General features: G+C 47.9%; 1 protein-coding gene across 1 annotated transcript in view; it reads left to right on the top strand.

Annotated features, from left to right (window-relative positions):
* Nucleotides 1–1,022, top strand: part of Cmtm7 (CKLF like MARVEL transmembrane domain containing 7) — a 37,991-nt gene extending 36,969 nt beyond the window's left edge. The window contains exon 5 of the mRNA XM_042666564.1: nucleotides 499–1,022. Coding sequence (XP_042522498.1) covers nucleotides 499–512 — 14 coding nt within the window. The 3' untranslated portion in view covers nucleotides 513–1,022. The remainder of the gene's footprint in view (nucleotides 1–498) is intronic.
* The last annotated feature ends 12,429 nt before the right edge of the window (nucleotides 1,023–13,451 follow it).

The following is a 13,451-nucleotide window of genomic DNA, read 5'->3' as shown; positions in this document are numbered from 1 at the left end:
GGGAGGGAGGGAGCAAAAAAGAGAAAATAGCAGCTAATGGAGTTAGAGGGTTACCACCTTCAGGGAATGGTCTCCAGCAGGGCAGGGGAGGGACAGGAAGCCCCTCTCCACTACTTACCTTTTGTAGAGATGTATTTAAGAAGCATAAAATAGGGCTGGGAAGGTGGCTTAGTGGTAGAGTGCTTGCCTAGCATGCATGAAGCCCTGGGTTCCATTCCTCAGTATCATATACACAGAAAAAACAGAAATGGCACTGTGGCTCAAGTGGTAGAGCGCTAGCCTTGAGCAAAAGAAGTCAGGGCCCATGGCCAGGCCCTGAGTTCAAGCTCCAGGACTGGCACCCCTCCCCGCCCCCCCCCCCCAAAAAAAGCATGAAATATTCTAACAAGTTATTGCCAGGTTGAGGAGAGCATGGATCAGGACTTGGGTCCAGCCTGTGCCTTCTGGATGGTCTCTGTTCCTGGCAAGCTGACCTGACGTGGCCATTTCCTTCCCAAGATGCATCTGCCTGAGGGGGCGGCCCCCAGGCCTCTGAAGACAACCTGTGGGTGCAGGACCTGCCACACTGAAGCACACCAAGCATGGCTTCTGGAAAAGTCCTACGCCAAGTCCTGCACAGGCTGGTGGGTGCCAAGAAGACCCCCTAACCACCTACTTTACCAACATGCAGGTCTGCGGAGCTCCTGAGTCTGCAAGAGATTGTTTTTGCAATCTTCCTTGAAGAACATTTCCCTTTTGGGGACCTCCCCACTTCCTGCTCTTAGTGGCGCCTCAGGTACTGATGACCCTACTAAGCACAACCAAGGCGTTTCTGCACTCTGCAGACAGGACCTCGGCTCCTCCGTGCTCCCAAGTGCTCCCAGAAGCAGCCACCCTGATTCCCCCAACTCGTCATCTGGTCCTCTGGCCAGGGTACATACAGAAACCCCATGTGATCAGCCTGTTGTTCCCTCCTTCCCTGTCCACCTTTGTCACCACTGTGTGTGTGTGTGTGTGTGTGTGTGTGTGTGTGTGTGTGTGTGTGTGTGGTTTTTAATAAAACATTGTCCAATTGCAGAAAGCTCTTGTTTTCTTTTGTTGTGCCTGTCCCTGGGCTTTTTTGCTCAAGGCTAGGATTCTCCCACTTGAGCCGCAGCTCTGCTTCCATTGGAGAGCTCTCTTATTCCACTGGAAGAACTTTGTATCCAAATATGCCCTCAACTCCATGCTGTGTCTGTGCCTTACCGGTGAGACTTATGTTCTCTTTTCTGTTTTTTCTTTTGTGTTGGCGGTGGGGGGAGATGGCAATAGGATGTGTTTAAGGTAACCATGTTCAGGTTTTTGTGGGGTTTTTGTTTTTGTTGATTGTGAGGCTTGAACTCAGCTTGGGTGCTGTCCCTGAGCTCTTCAGCTCAAGGCATGTGCTCTACCACTTGAGCCACAGCGCCACTTCTGGTTTTCTAGTGGTTTCTGGGAGGTAAGAGTCTCACGGACTTTCTTGCCTGGGCTGGCTTTGAGCCACGACCCTTAGATCTCAGCCTCCTGAGTAGCTAGGATTACAGGCGTGAGCCACCTGCATCCGGCTTGTGGTTGGTTTGCTTGTTTTTTAATTTATATTTGTGCCAGCACTAGGACTTGTATTTAGAGCACTGGGCACTGTCTCTTCGCTTTTTCACTCAAAGCTAGTGCTCTATCACTTGAACCACAGCCTCACTTCTAACGTTTTGCTGGTTAGTTAAAGAGTTTCATGGACTTTTCTTTCCAGACTGGTTTCAAACTTCCATCCTCAGGTGTCAGCCCTCCTGAGGGGTTAGGATTACAGGCGTGAGCCTGTAGACGGTGTTTGCACCCTTATTTTTCTGTAGTATGGACTTGCTCATCTTGAAAGGAGAAGCTCAGGGCTGTGGTCACACAGTGGCAGCTCATCTTGTCCTAAATTTGCACCTTCCCTAGACTTGGGCTGTTCTGTTGGCTAGAACGAGGAAGGTAAAGGCAATGGAGACTGTACTACAGCGCCTCTGGGCAGGCTGAAGCACCCTCTTCCACAGAGGGGGAGATTAGCTCCCACCCCCAGCCCCACCCTGCCATCCTTTCCTGTGCCCAGGGCTGCTTCATGCAGCCCTGGCCTCTGGCTGCTCTCTTTGGTGCCGGTCATGGGGCAGAGATGCGTGTGCAGTAGCTGGGGAAGCAGCGCCCTGCTGTGTCCAGGGTTGTGATGACCACAGGGCACCCACGAGGGCACCGTGGCTCTGGAACAGGAGCTGGTTGGGCAGCCCCAGCTTGGTTGGCTATTAGGAACCATGCACAAAGGGGCCAGGTTTGACCAAGGGATGAGGAGCCTGGTTTGACCATTCAGGTCACACACACACACAAACACACACACAGAAAGCACAAAGCCAGGCTCTGGTGACTCATGCCTGTAATCTTAGCTACTCAGGATGCAGAGATCTGAGGATCAAGGTTCAAACTAGCCCAAGCAGACAAACCCAAGAGACTCTTATCTCCAATTAACCAACAAAAGGCCACAAGCGGAACCGTGGCTCAAGTGGTAGACTTGAGCAAAAAAGCTTTTTTGCTAAGAGAGAGCCCTGTCCCTGAGTTCAAGCCTCAATACTGGTACAAAAAAAGAAGAGAGAGACAGACACCAGTTGCTCATGATTGTAATCATAGCTGCTCAGGATCCTGAGATCTGAGGATCACGGTTTGAAGCCAGCCCAGGCAGGAAAGCAGTGTGACTCTTATCTTCAAGTAATTACAAAAAATTTTTTTAAAAAGCCAGAAATGGAGGTATGACTCAAGTGTAGAGGGCTAGCCCTGCGGGGAGGAGGGAGGGTGGAATAAAAATTAAAATAAAATAAACAAGGATATCATACCAGTCCTGAATTCAATAAGTTCAAATCACAGGTCTGGTACATGAGTATGCGCGCGCACGCGCGCACACACACACACACACACACACACACACACACACACACACACAGAGCCAGACGTGCTCAGTGAGGAAGGGAAGTAGAGAGTGCCGGGCTGGGTGAGATCTCCAGATCTGGTGCAGCAGCGTGACTGGCTGACGAACTTGGCTGAGGAGGAAGCAGCTGGACCCAAGGGCTGGGGTGGGAGGTGGGGCAGCAGGGGTGGCTGCAGGGGACACAAGGCCTTTGTGGGATCTGAGGTTTCCACCACCTCCCAGTGAACTGTCTGATAAATCGTCTGTTTTCTGTTTTTATGGGCTTGAACTCAGGACCTCTTGTTCTCGTTTGGCTTACTTGGCCAGTACTCTTCCATTTGAGCCACTCCTCCAGTCTCATGGGCTTTTCTGCCCTGGCTGGCTTTGAACTGTTATCCTCTAGATTTTAGTTTCTTCAATAACTAGGATTATAGGCTCCAGGCTGCCAGCTGTTTATAAAGGGGGTCATGCCACCAGCGTCAGAGCACTAATGTTCAAACAAATAGAGCTAAAAGTCATGGGAAAAAAACAGGCTGGTGTGTGTGTGTGTGTGTGTGTGTGTGTGTGTGTGTGTGTGTGTATGTGTGTGTGTGTGTGTGTGTGTGTGTGTGTGTGTGTGTGTGCCAGAAAGAATCAGCCATACTGCCAGCCTTGAACTCTTGGAATTCAACAACGTACTAATGTACTTAAATTAGTGGCCTCTCCAACCTTAGTCCCCAAAGAGGTGCCAGAACTTCTTGTGGGGAGGGAGAAGTACGGGAGTCCTGGGGCTTGAACTCAGGGCCTGGGTGCTATCCCTGAGCTTTAGTGCTCAAGGCTAGCATGCTCCCAGTTGACTCATAGCTCCACCTCCAGATTTTTTTGGTAATTGATTCTGCCTGGGCTGGTTTTGAACCTCTATCCTTAGATCTCAGCCTGCAATCTCAGATTGCAGATGTGAACAGCCAGCACCCTGCAGGAAAAGGAACACCTTAAATGTTACAGAAGCATCTGACTGAGAGGGTGGAGTGGGGAGGGGAAGGACTGAACTAGGGGACAGCTGGGAGGAAGGGAGGCCGTGCTGGAATGGGGTTGGGTGTGTCATGGTCATTCTGAGGCCTACTGGCTCCCTCCTAACCCAGTAAATATTGGCTTTGTTGTTGTTTGAGTTGGGAGGCTTGAACTCTGGGCATGGGTACTGCTCCAGGAGGCTCCCCAACCTATCTTTGCAGCCCAAGGGAAGTTCTCAACTGATCTGTCTATAGCACACATCCGAGCAGCCAGCCTGGCCAGCAGAGCCTCCTTCAGCCTGGTTGAGCCCCAAGGTGGAAGGACGGATGACAGGGTCTCCTCACTAGCAAGCCTCAGCCCAGGGTGTGTTCTCAGCACCCAGCAGAGAACAGAGACGCTGCCTGTCAGTGCGTGCTGAAGGTGCAGGCTGAGTCTCGGTAGAGACGCAGCTACCCTTGTCACTCTGGGCCATGTGAGGAGCTACCTATATGGTGGGAAGATCTAGGAAGAAAAGCAAATGGAAGGGAGGTTGGTGATGGAGCTGGAGCTTGAGCCTGGGCCTCTCCTGGTCTACCCTGCCTGGGATCTCTGGGATAGGACAGGGCTGGAGCTGTGTCCCAGCACCATGATGGTCCTGCAGCAGCAGGGAGAAATCGGCTCCCTCGGTTGCGGGCTTCCAAGGAGGTCTACGAGGTGAGGTGCCTTGAGATGTGGTTGCCAGCACTGGCCATTTCTTAGTGATCCCTGCATTGTACCAGGCATCACTCAGGTAAGGTGTGAACATACATTTCACGCATGCGCAGAAGTCTGTCTATATATTAGAAGCATTGGAAGAGGGGATGGATCAACCCTGGGCCTGTGCAGGCACAGGGCCTGTGAAGGAAGCAATTGGCACTGGCCTTGGCTGCAACTGGGCTGTGATCGCCTCACTCCACACTGTAGGCTTAGTTCTTAGGAACCGATCTTTACAACAAATCAATATTTTACTGTTATAAAGTAACCATGGCTATTTGTGACAGAGTTCCTGTTTTATATTTATAGTAACATTGCTTTTTCATGTACAGTTTACATAGAAAAGAGGATTTCTCTGCCTAAAAAAATGAAACAGTCCCTGGCACTGGTGGCTCACACCTATAATCCTAGTTACTCAGGAGGCTGAGATCTGAGGATCGCAGTTCAAAGCTGGCCCAGTGGGAAAGTCCCTTGGAGATTTTTTTTTTTTGGGGGGGGGGTCCGGTCGTGGGGCCTGAACTCTGAGTCTGGGCGATGTCCCTCAGCTCTTCAGCTCTTCCCAGCCCCCCCTTGGAGATTCTTCATATCCAATTAAAACTACCAAAAAATCCAGAAGTGGTGGCTAGGAAGGTAGCTCAGTGGTAGAGTGCTTGCCTTGCATGCATGAGGACCTGGGTTCAATTCCTCAGCACCACATAAGCAGAAAAAAGCCAGAAGTGGCGCTGTGGCTCAAGTGGTAGAGCACTAGCCTTGAGAGGAAAAAGCCAAGTAAGAGCATGAAGTTCTGTGTTCAAGCCTCAGTACTGACACACAAATTGAAGTTTACAAACAGATGTAGTGAGGAGTATATAGTTGTAATCTCAGCATTAAGGAAGATCATGAATTCTAGACTAACCTGGGTTACATAGTGAGATCTTGTCTGAGGAAAAACAATAGCTGTGTGCCAGTAGCCTGTAATGCTAGCTACATAGGAGTCTGAGATCTGAGGATCCTGGTTCAAAGTCAGGTTGGACAGGGAAGTCTAGGAGACTCTTATCTTTGATTAACCAACAAAAAGCTGGAAGTGAAGATTTGGATCCAGGGGTAGAGGGTTAGGCTTGAGTGAAAAACTCAGAGACAGGCTGGGTGCCGGTGCCTCATGCCTATAATCCTAGCTACTCAGGAGGCTGAGATCTGAGGATCATGGTTCAAAGCCAGCCAGGGCAGGAAAGTCCATGAAACTCTTATCTCCAATAAACCACTCAGAAAACTGGAAGTGGTGTTATGGCTCAAGTGGTAGAGCACTAGCTTTGAGCTAAAGAGCTGAGGGACAGCACCCAGGCCCAGAGTTCAAGCCCATGACTAAAAAATAATAATAATTCAGAGACAACACCCAAACATACCCTGAGATCAATCCCCAAGACTGGCAATAAAATAAATAAATGTCTAGAAACCACTGGCCTATAAGACATTTCCAGACAGTCAAGCTGTCACTAGGCACCAGGAAGATGCCCAGGGCAGTGGTCCAGATGGAAGAGGCTGGAGACACAGGATCTTCCTGACAAAGACCACCAGAGACACCTGATGCCTCTAGACCTCCTAAGAAGATGGAGACAGCTGGTGGTTGTCAGGCTCTTATTGACATTTCTTTGTTAGTAGAAAACTAGGAGAAGGGAAGGAGACACACACACACACACACAAAAACAGAATTAACTCCCCAGAGTTATGCAAAGAAAAAAAGGAACTATATGTCATCAGATCAGGCTGGGAAGGGTGGAAAGAGCCTCAGCAAGGGCGCTTGAGCACTGCTGTGACCGAGGCCGCAGCCTATCAGCTGGGTGCTGGGAGGGGCGCCGGCCACCTGTCAGCCCGGCACCGTTGCCAGGTGCCCCAGTGACCCAGAAAAAAAGGAAACTTGGGTTTTTTTTTCTACCTACATATCTCCCAATTTATAAACGTTGCCGAATGAACTTTCTAAAGATACCCTCTCATCCAAAAACTAAACGAAAACCCTGTCTGAAGTAGACGGAGCCAGCAGGGAGCATCAGTGTGTCCCCCTACCCAAGCAGGGACCTCAAACAACAACGTTCAAGGTCCTAGCAGTTCTAAGGGCAAAGTGGGGAAGTCAGCAAAAGTCAGGGCCCGCTGGTCTGCCAGCTGCTTCCGGTAGCGGGCCAGCTCTCCCTGGGGAACCCCGGAGTCCCCTGCCAATATCTGCATCTGTGTGCCGTCCTGTCCCCTCTGGTCCCAGCTGGGTGCTGCTTTCGTTGCCAAAACCAAACCCTACTGGGAGAGGTGGCCGAGGTGGGGCCCTACGTATCCATTCCAAGCAGCGCGCGCCCTCTGGCGGCCAGCAGGGCGCACTGCCACCCTGGTCCTGCCAGAGTAATATTAGAAAAGATGTTTTGTCTTCCCAGGGCTCAGAATCAAGGCAGCACTTGAACATTTCATGGTGAGTCTTAAGTGCACAGATTCATCATCGTCCCTTTTGTTCATGGCACACTCTTTGAAGATTGGTCAGTTCCTGGCCGCTGCCCTTTCATCTAGTTGTTTCTTTTAATGTAGGCAGCACTGAAGCAAGAATCTGGATAGAAGGAACCTACACTTAAATGTAATTGCTTGCTTCTCCATCTTGTCCTCTCCCAAGTTCACCTCTCAAACTCCCCACTTATCACCTATTTGCTTTTCTTATTCGAATCCAATTGTAGCTGTATTGATTGCTCTAAAAGCACATGTAATTCTGAGTTTGTATTTAATTGAAGATACCATGCTGTGTCATCCTGGAAGACTTATTATTCACTTACCACTAGGCAATACTTTCATCCTATTGGTCTCTTCTTTTTTGGAGGGGAGGTAGGGGTGTCCAGAACTGGAGCTTGGACTCATGGCCTTGCATTCTTGCTCAACTTTTTCATTCATGGATAGAATTGTACAACTCAAGTCATGCCTCCATTATGGCATTTTGCTCATCAATTGGAAATGCAGTTTCAAGATCTTTTTTGTCTGGGCTGGCCTCAAATTATGATTCTCATATTTCAGCCTCCTGTGTAGCTAGGATTATACATGTGAGCCACAGACACCCAGCATCACCTTTCCCTTAACCCAGGCATCACTGGATCAAGTGCCAGGCTGTCAAGGGCTTTGGCCATTTCATGTCAATGTCACCTGACAGCATGCTGGAATCCATTCACTATAACAATTTTTTTGTCGGTCATGGGGCTTGAACTCTGGGCTCGGATGCTGTCCCTGAACTCTTCAGCTCAAGGCAAGTGCTCTACCATTTGAGCCACAGCGCCACTTCCTGGAATCCATTCACTTTTCTCACCTGACATCTGGGTGCAGTGTGTGTGTGTGTGTGTGTGTGTGTGTGTGTACTGGGACTGGGACTTGAACTCAGGGCGTGTGTGTGTGTGTGTGTGTGTGTGTGTGTGTGTGTGTGTGAACTGGGACTGGGACTTGAACTCAGGGCCTGGGCACTGTTATCAACTTTTTTGCTCAGGGCTAGTGCTCTATCTCAGTTTCATGCCTGGCTTTTCAGTAGTTAATTGAAGATAAGAGTCTCATGGCCTTTCCTGGCTTTGAACTGTGATCCTCAGATCGTAGCCTCTGAATAGCTATGATTACAGGTGTGAGCCACCAGCACCTGGCTTATCTGGCTTGGAGACACTGTCCTGGACCTGCTTGGCATCCACGCATATGCAATCTGCCATGCAGGAGCTTGACAGCTTGTGAGACTGCCAAACAGCCATTGTCTACGCTTTCCTAGAACAGAAAGAGGCACACACACACACAGCTTCTTAGAGGCCAGTCCATAAAAGCCAGCTGGGAAAGGCCTTCTCGATTGGCTCACTTTCTTCCCTGCTTCGTACCTGACAAGGAAGTTGAGCTGGACCAACCTGAACAGGTTGGGTCAAGCTGAACAGGTGTGGCGTGTGCAACAGCCTTACTCAAGGCTGGACTTGAAAGACAAAAACAAAGAGAAATAGTTGTCCCCTAATACTCCTAACGCTCAAGTCCCTTACATAAAAGTGTCATATTTGCATACACATGGCTTTTGTATATCCTCCCACATTTTTCATTTATATATTTTATTATGTTGGTACTGGGACTTAAACTCAGGGCCTGGGTACTCTTCCTAGTACTCTTACCACTTGAGCCACAACTACATTTGTAGATTTGGGGTGATTAATTGGAGATAAGAACACCAGACTGGCTGGGAATGTAGTTTAGTGGTAGAGTGCTTGCTTAGCTTGCATGAAGCCCTAGGTTCGATTCCTCAGTCCCACATAAGCAAAAAAAGCCACAAGTTGGTGCTGTGGCTCAAGTGGAAGCATATTAGCCTTGACAAAAAGCAGCTCAGGGACAGTGCCCAGGCCCTGAGTTCAAGCCTCAGGACTGGCAAAAAAAAAAAAAAAAGAGCATCAGACTTTTCTACATAGGCTGACTTCGAACCAAGATTCTCAGATCTCAGCCTTCCAAGTAGCTTATAGGTGTGAGCCATCAGCTATACATCCTATGTTTAAATCACCTCTAGATTACTTACAATACCCAATATAATATCAATGCTACATCAATAGTTGTCGTGCTGTATTGTTTAGGGAATAGTAGGGGAAAAGTCTGTATATGCTCAAAACAAATGCACTTTTTTCCTGAGCATTTTCCCACCTCAATTGAATCCACACATGGAGAACCCACAGACAGAAGACCAACTGTTCTCCCAATGGGTGAGGTTCCATAAGCTCAGGAACAGCACTCAGGCCCTGAGTTCAGAGAAAAAGAGACAAAACAGTGGCCTCCACAGTTCCTGGAGAGCTAGGACCTGTGTCTGTAATCCAAATTACAGCAGAGGGACAAGGACTGGATGGGGTCACTGATTCACTCCAATCAGATAGTAAACCTAGTAAATCCACAGTTACTAGAGACTGGCTGTCTCTCTGTGTGTCTGCTGCTCTCAGGTGACACTCTGCCCTTGAAGACTATGGTGACCTGTCGGTGGCTCCTGTCAGGGTCAGATGCATAGCCAAGGGACTAAGCCTGACAAGGTAACCAGCGGAACAATGCATCTTCCTAGAAATACCTGGTCTTCTCCCAGGGGGTGTGATGTTCCTGGGTGTCATGCAAAGCTTCTTTTAAGTTGAACATCCTGTCTGGCCCAACAGATGCTGGGCACTTTCTGTGCATTTGGAAGCATACACAAAACACAGCTGTCTTTGTTGCTAGAGTGCCTGACATCATAAAAGCCAATTGATGTATTACAAGGTTTGCAGTCTAGGAGCTCACCGATGCATTATGGTCCTTGTGTGGAAGGAATATGAGTTTGCTTTCACCTGGCCTGGCCTACAGTAAACTTGGGGTGTGTATGTTTGTGTGTGTGTGTGTGTGTGTGTGTGTGTGTGTGTGTGTTGGTCCTGGTCTTGAACTCTGGATCAAGAACCTCTCCCTTAGCTTTTTCACTCAAAACTGATGCTCTACTGAGCCATATTTCCCCTTTGCACTTTTTACTAGCTAATTTGTCCTTCTTAGCTGGCTTTAAACTTCCACAGCAGACTGACTACATATTGGACACTTACATCAAATCTGCAAAAAAAAAATTTTTTTGTTGTTGCTAGTTGTGGTTGAACTCAGGTCCTCGTCACTGTCCCTGAGCTTCTTTTGCTCAAAGCTAGCACTCTACCAACTGAGCCACAGTGCCACCTCCAGCTTTTTCTGCTTATGTGGTATTGAGGAATTGAACCCAGGGCTTCATTCCCAGTGCCCCCCTTTTTTTGTTCTGTTACTAAGGTTTGAATTAAAGGCCTAGGCACTGTCTCCTAGCTCTCTTGCTCAAGGTTGGAACTCTATCACTTGAACTACAGCTATACTTGGGCTTTTTGGTGGTTAACTGGAGGTAGGTCTCACAAACTTTCTTGCCTTGGGCTGGCTTTGAACCATGATCTTCATATCTCAGCCTCCTGAGGAACTAGGATTACAGGTATGAGCCATCAACTAGTCTTGGCTTAAAAGCAGGGATATTCTTATGGTCTCTATCCCAAGTCATCATCATGACCAGACTGAGTGAGGACAATTTTTTTTGGTAGCAGTCCTGGGGCTTGAACTCAGAGACTAGACAGTGTCTCTGTGCTTCTTTTGCTCAAGGCTAGCTTGTTACCACTTGAGGCATAGCTCCAGTTGCAGCTTTTTCTGAGTAGTTTATTGGAGCTCTAAGAGTCTCTTGGACTTTTCTGACTTAGCTGGCTTTGACCTATGATCCTCAGATCTCAACCTCCTGAGAAGCTAGGATTACAGGTGTGAACCACCAGTGCCCAGCAAGAAAAAAAATCATCTTAAACACAGTCCAGGGAGCAGCTTGAGACCCTCTACTTCCTTCACACCTCAAGTAACTCCAGGCATCTGTGACTAGGTACAGAGCCAATTAGAACACTCCAGCTCTTCTGAGTCTTCCACCTCCTCAACTCAAGACTTGTTCCTGGGCTGGGAAGGTGGCTCAGTGGTAGAGCACTTGCCTTGCATGCACGAGGCCCTGGGTTCGATTCCTCAGCACCACATAAGCAAAAAGAAAAAAGCTGAAAGTGTTGCTGTGGCTCAAGTGGTAGAGCGCTAGCCTTGAGCTAAAGAGCTGAGGGACAGCTCAGAGTTCAGGCCCCACGACCGGACCAAAATAAATAAAGACTTCTTCCTGCCCTGGAGAGGAAAGTGCTAGCATTACTGGTAGAACCATCTCTCTGCTAATGCTCTTGAACACAGATGAGACAGACAGCTAACAGTGGCTGGGCAAGTTGCATAAGCAGTGACGACAAAACCTTTGGACCAAATAAAAAGGGCTGAGCCTCTGAAACCTACAGCCCCTGCTCACAAACTGACTTCAAACCTTGATCCTCACATTTCAACTTCCTGAGTAGCTAGGTTATGAGCCACTGGCTAGGAAGGGAATTTCAAACCGATGAGAATTTTCCAGAAGAGAAGCACATCAATCTTCAAACTAAAGTAGCATTCCACAGCCTCAGCAAGAAACATAAAAATATATACAAGCCTTGCACAGAGGTGTACATTTGTCATCTTCCTCAATTGTAGGAAGCTGAGGCAGGAGGATTAAGTGTTGGAGGCCAGCCTGGATTACACAGTGAGATCCTATCTCAAGGGAAAAAAACAAAGTCCACTTGGTGAAACTCAACAGCAAATGAAAAGTAAAATCTGACAAGAACCAGAGATCACGAGTTTTGAACACAGGCTGGCAGAGACCAAATGACTACGTAATAACATCTCTGAAGGAATGAGCGTTGGAAATACACAACTCCTGTCCAGTATCAAGAATAGACACACAAGAGATACAGATTTCATCAAGGCAATCTACTTTTATACAAAAGGGTGTCATACCACTATTCTATCCAGAGCCAGACATGCACACCAGATAAGGCAGTCTGCTAGGTTTTTATCCCAATCCAAATTCTCTCCTCCTTATCAAGAAGTTAGGCTCACTGTCTAACAACTGATTACCAAGGTTAGAAAGGTAATTATTATCAAGTATTTACATTTTTCCCCATCACAGCTGGCTGGGAGCAGGACTGGGAACAGAGTGCTGACAGAGTGGGAGGAGGTTGATGGCGTCAGTAGAAAGCCCCCACTCAGCCAGGCGCCAGTGGCTCACACCTGTAATCCTAGCTACTCAGGAAGCTGAGATCTGAGGAACACGGTTCAAATCCAGCCTGGGCAGGAAAGTCTGTGAAACTTACCTCCAATAAACCACCAGGAAACTGGAAGTGGTGCTGTGGCTCAAGTGGTAGACCACTAGCCTTGAGCTGAAGAGCAGAGGGACAGTACCCAGGCCCAGAGTTCAAGTCTATAACTGAAAGGGGAAAAAAAGCCCCCACTCAAAGGGGTCTTCTTATTCCTTTTAACTCCATTGATAAAGGTTTATTTTCCTAATATGATTAGCTGGTCCCAAGCAGCACACAGTTTATTCTTACATCTTCTTTGGTAAAGATTTATCTTCCTAACATGGCTGACAGGTCATAAACAGTACAGATAATAGTTACAACTGAAGTCAAAAAGCAAATCATTCCAGGAAATATCAATATATAAGATGAAGGCAACTTTGAGTTGATAGAAAAGATTTTTTTTCCCACATGAGGAAGAACACTTATCAACTTAGAATTCTATACTCAGATACTTCTAAAAATCCAGACAATAAGCTTAGTGCTGGTGGTTCATGCTTGTGATATTAGCTACTTAGGAGGCTGAGACTGGAGGATTGTGGCTTGAAGCCAACCTGGGCAGAAAACACACACACACTAACAAAGAATTGGAAGTGGAGATGTGGTTCAAGTGGTAGAGTGCCAGGCTTGAACAAAAGAGCCAAGTGAGATCATGAGGTCCTGAATTCAACTTAGTACTCTCTCTCTCTCTCTCTCTCTCTCACACACACACACACACATTTTTGAGATTCAGTGAAAAAGAACATCCTAAGGGAAACACAGGAGACCAAACATTTCTTTCTCTCCTTTGGACCCTGGGCCAGCCAATGAAATCTGGACACATTGTCACCATTGTACAAAGGATAAAGCAGCAGCAGCTAAGAGCAGAAAATGATGGGCAGAAATCATAGTAACAGCAGGTGCTGGTGGCTCACACCTGTAATCCTCACTACTCAGGAGGCTGAGATCTGAAGATTGCAGTTTGAAGCCTGCGTGGGCAGGAAAATTTGTGAGACTCTCCAATTAATCACCAACACACATGCACGCCCGCACACACACACACACGTGCGCGTGCACACACACACACACACACACACATACACAAAAGAAGTAGAGCTGTGGCTCAAAGTAGTAGA

This window comes from Dipodomys spectabilis, unplaced genomic scaffold (genome assembly GCF_019054845.1).
Source record: "Dipodomys spectabilis isolate Male_0828 unplaced genomic scaffold, ASM1905484v1 ptg000365l, whole genome shotgun sequence".
In the NCBI taxonomy this organism is placed as follows: Eukaryota; Metazoa; Chordata; class Mammalia; order Rodentia; family Heteromyidae; genus Dipodomys; species Dipodomys spectabilis.
This window is presented reverse-complemented; position numbering and strand designations above follow the sequence as displayed.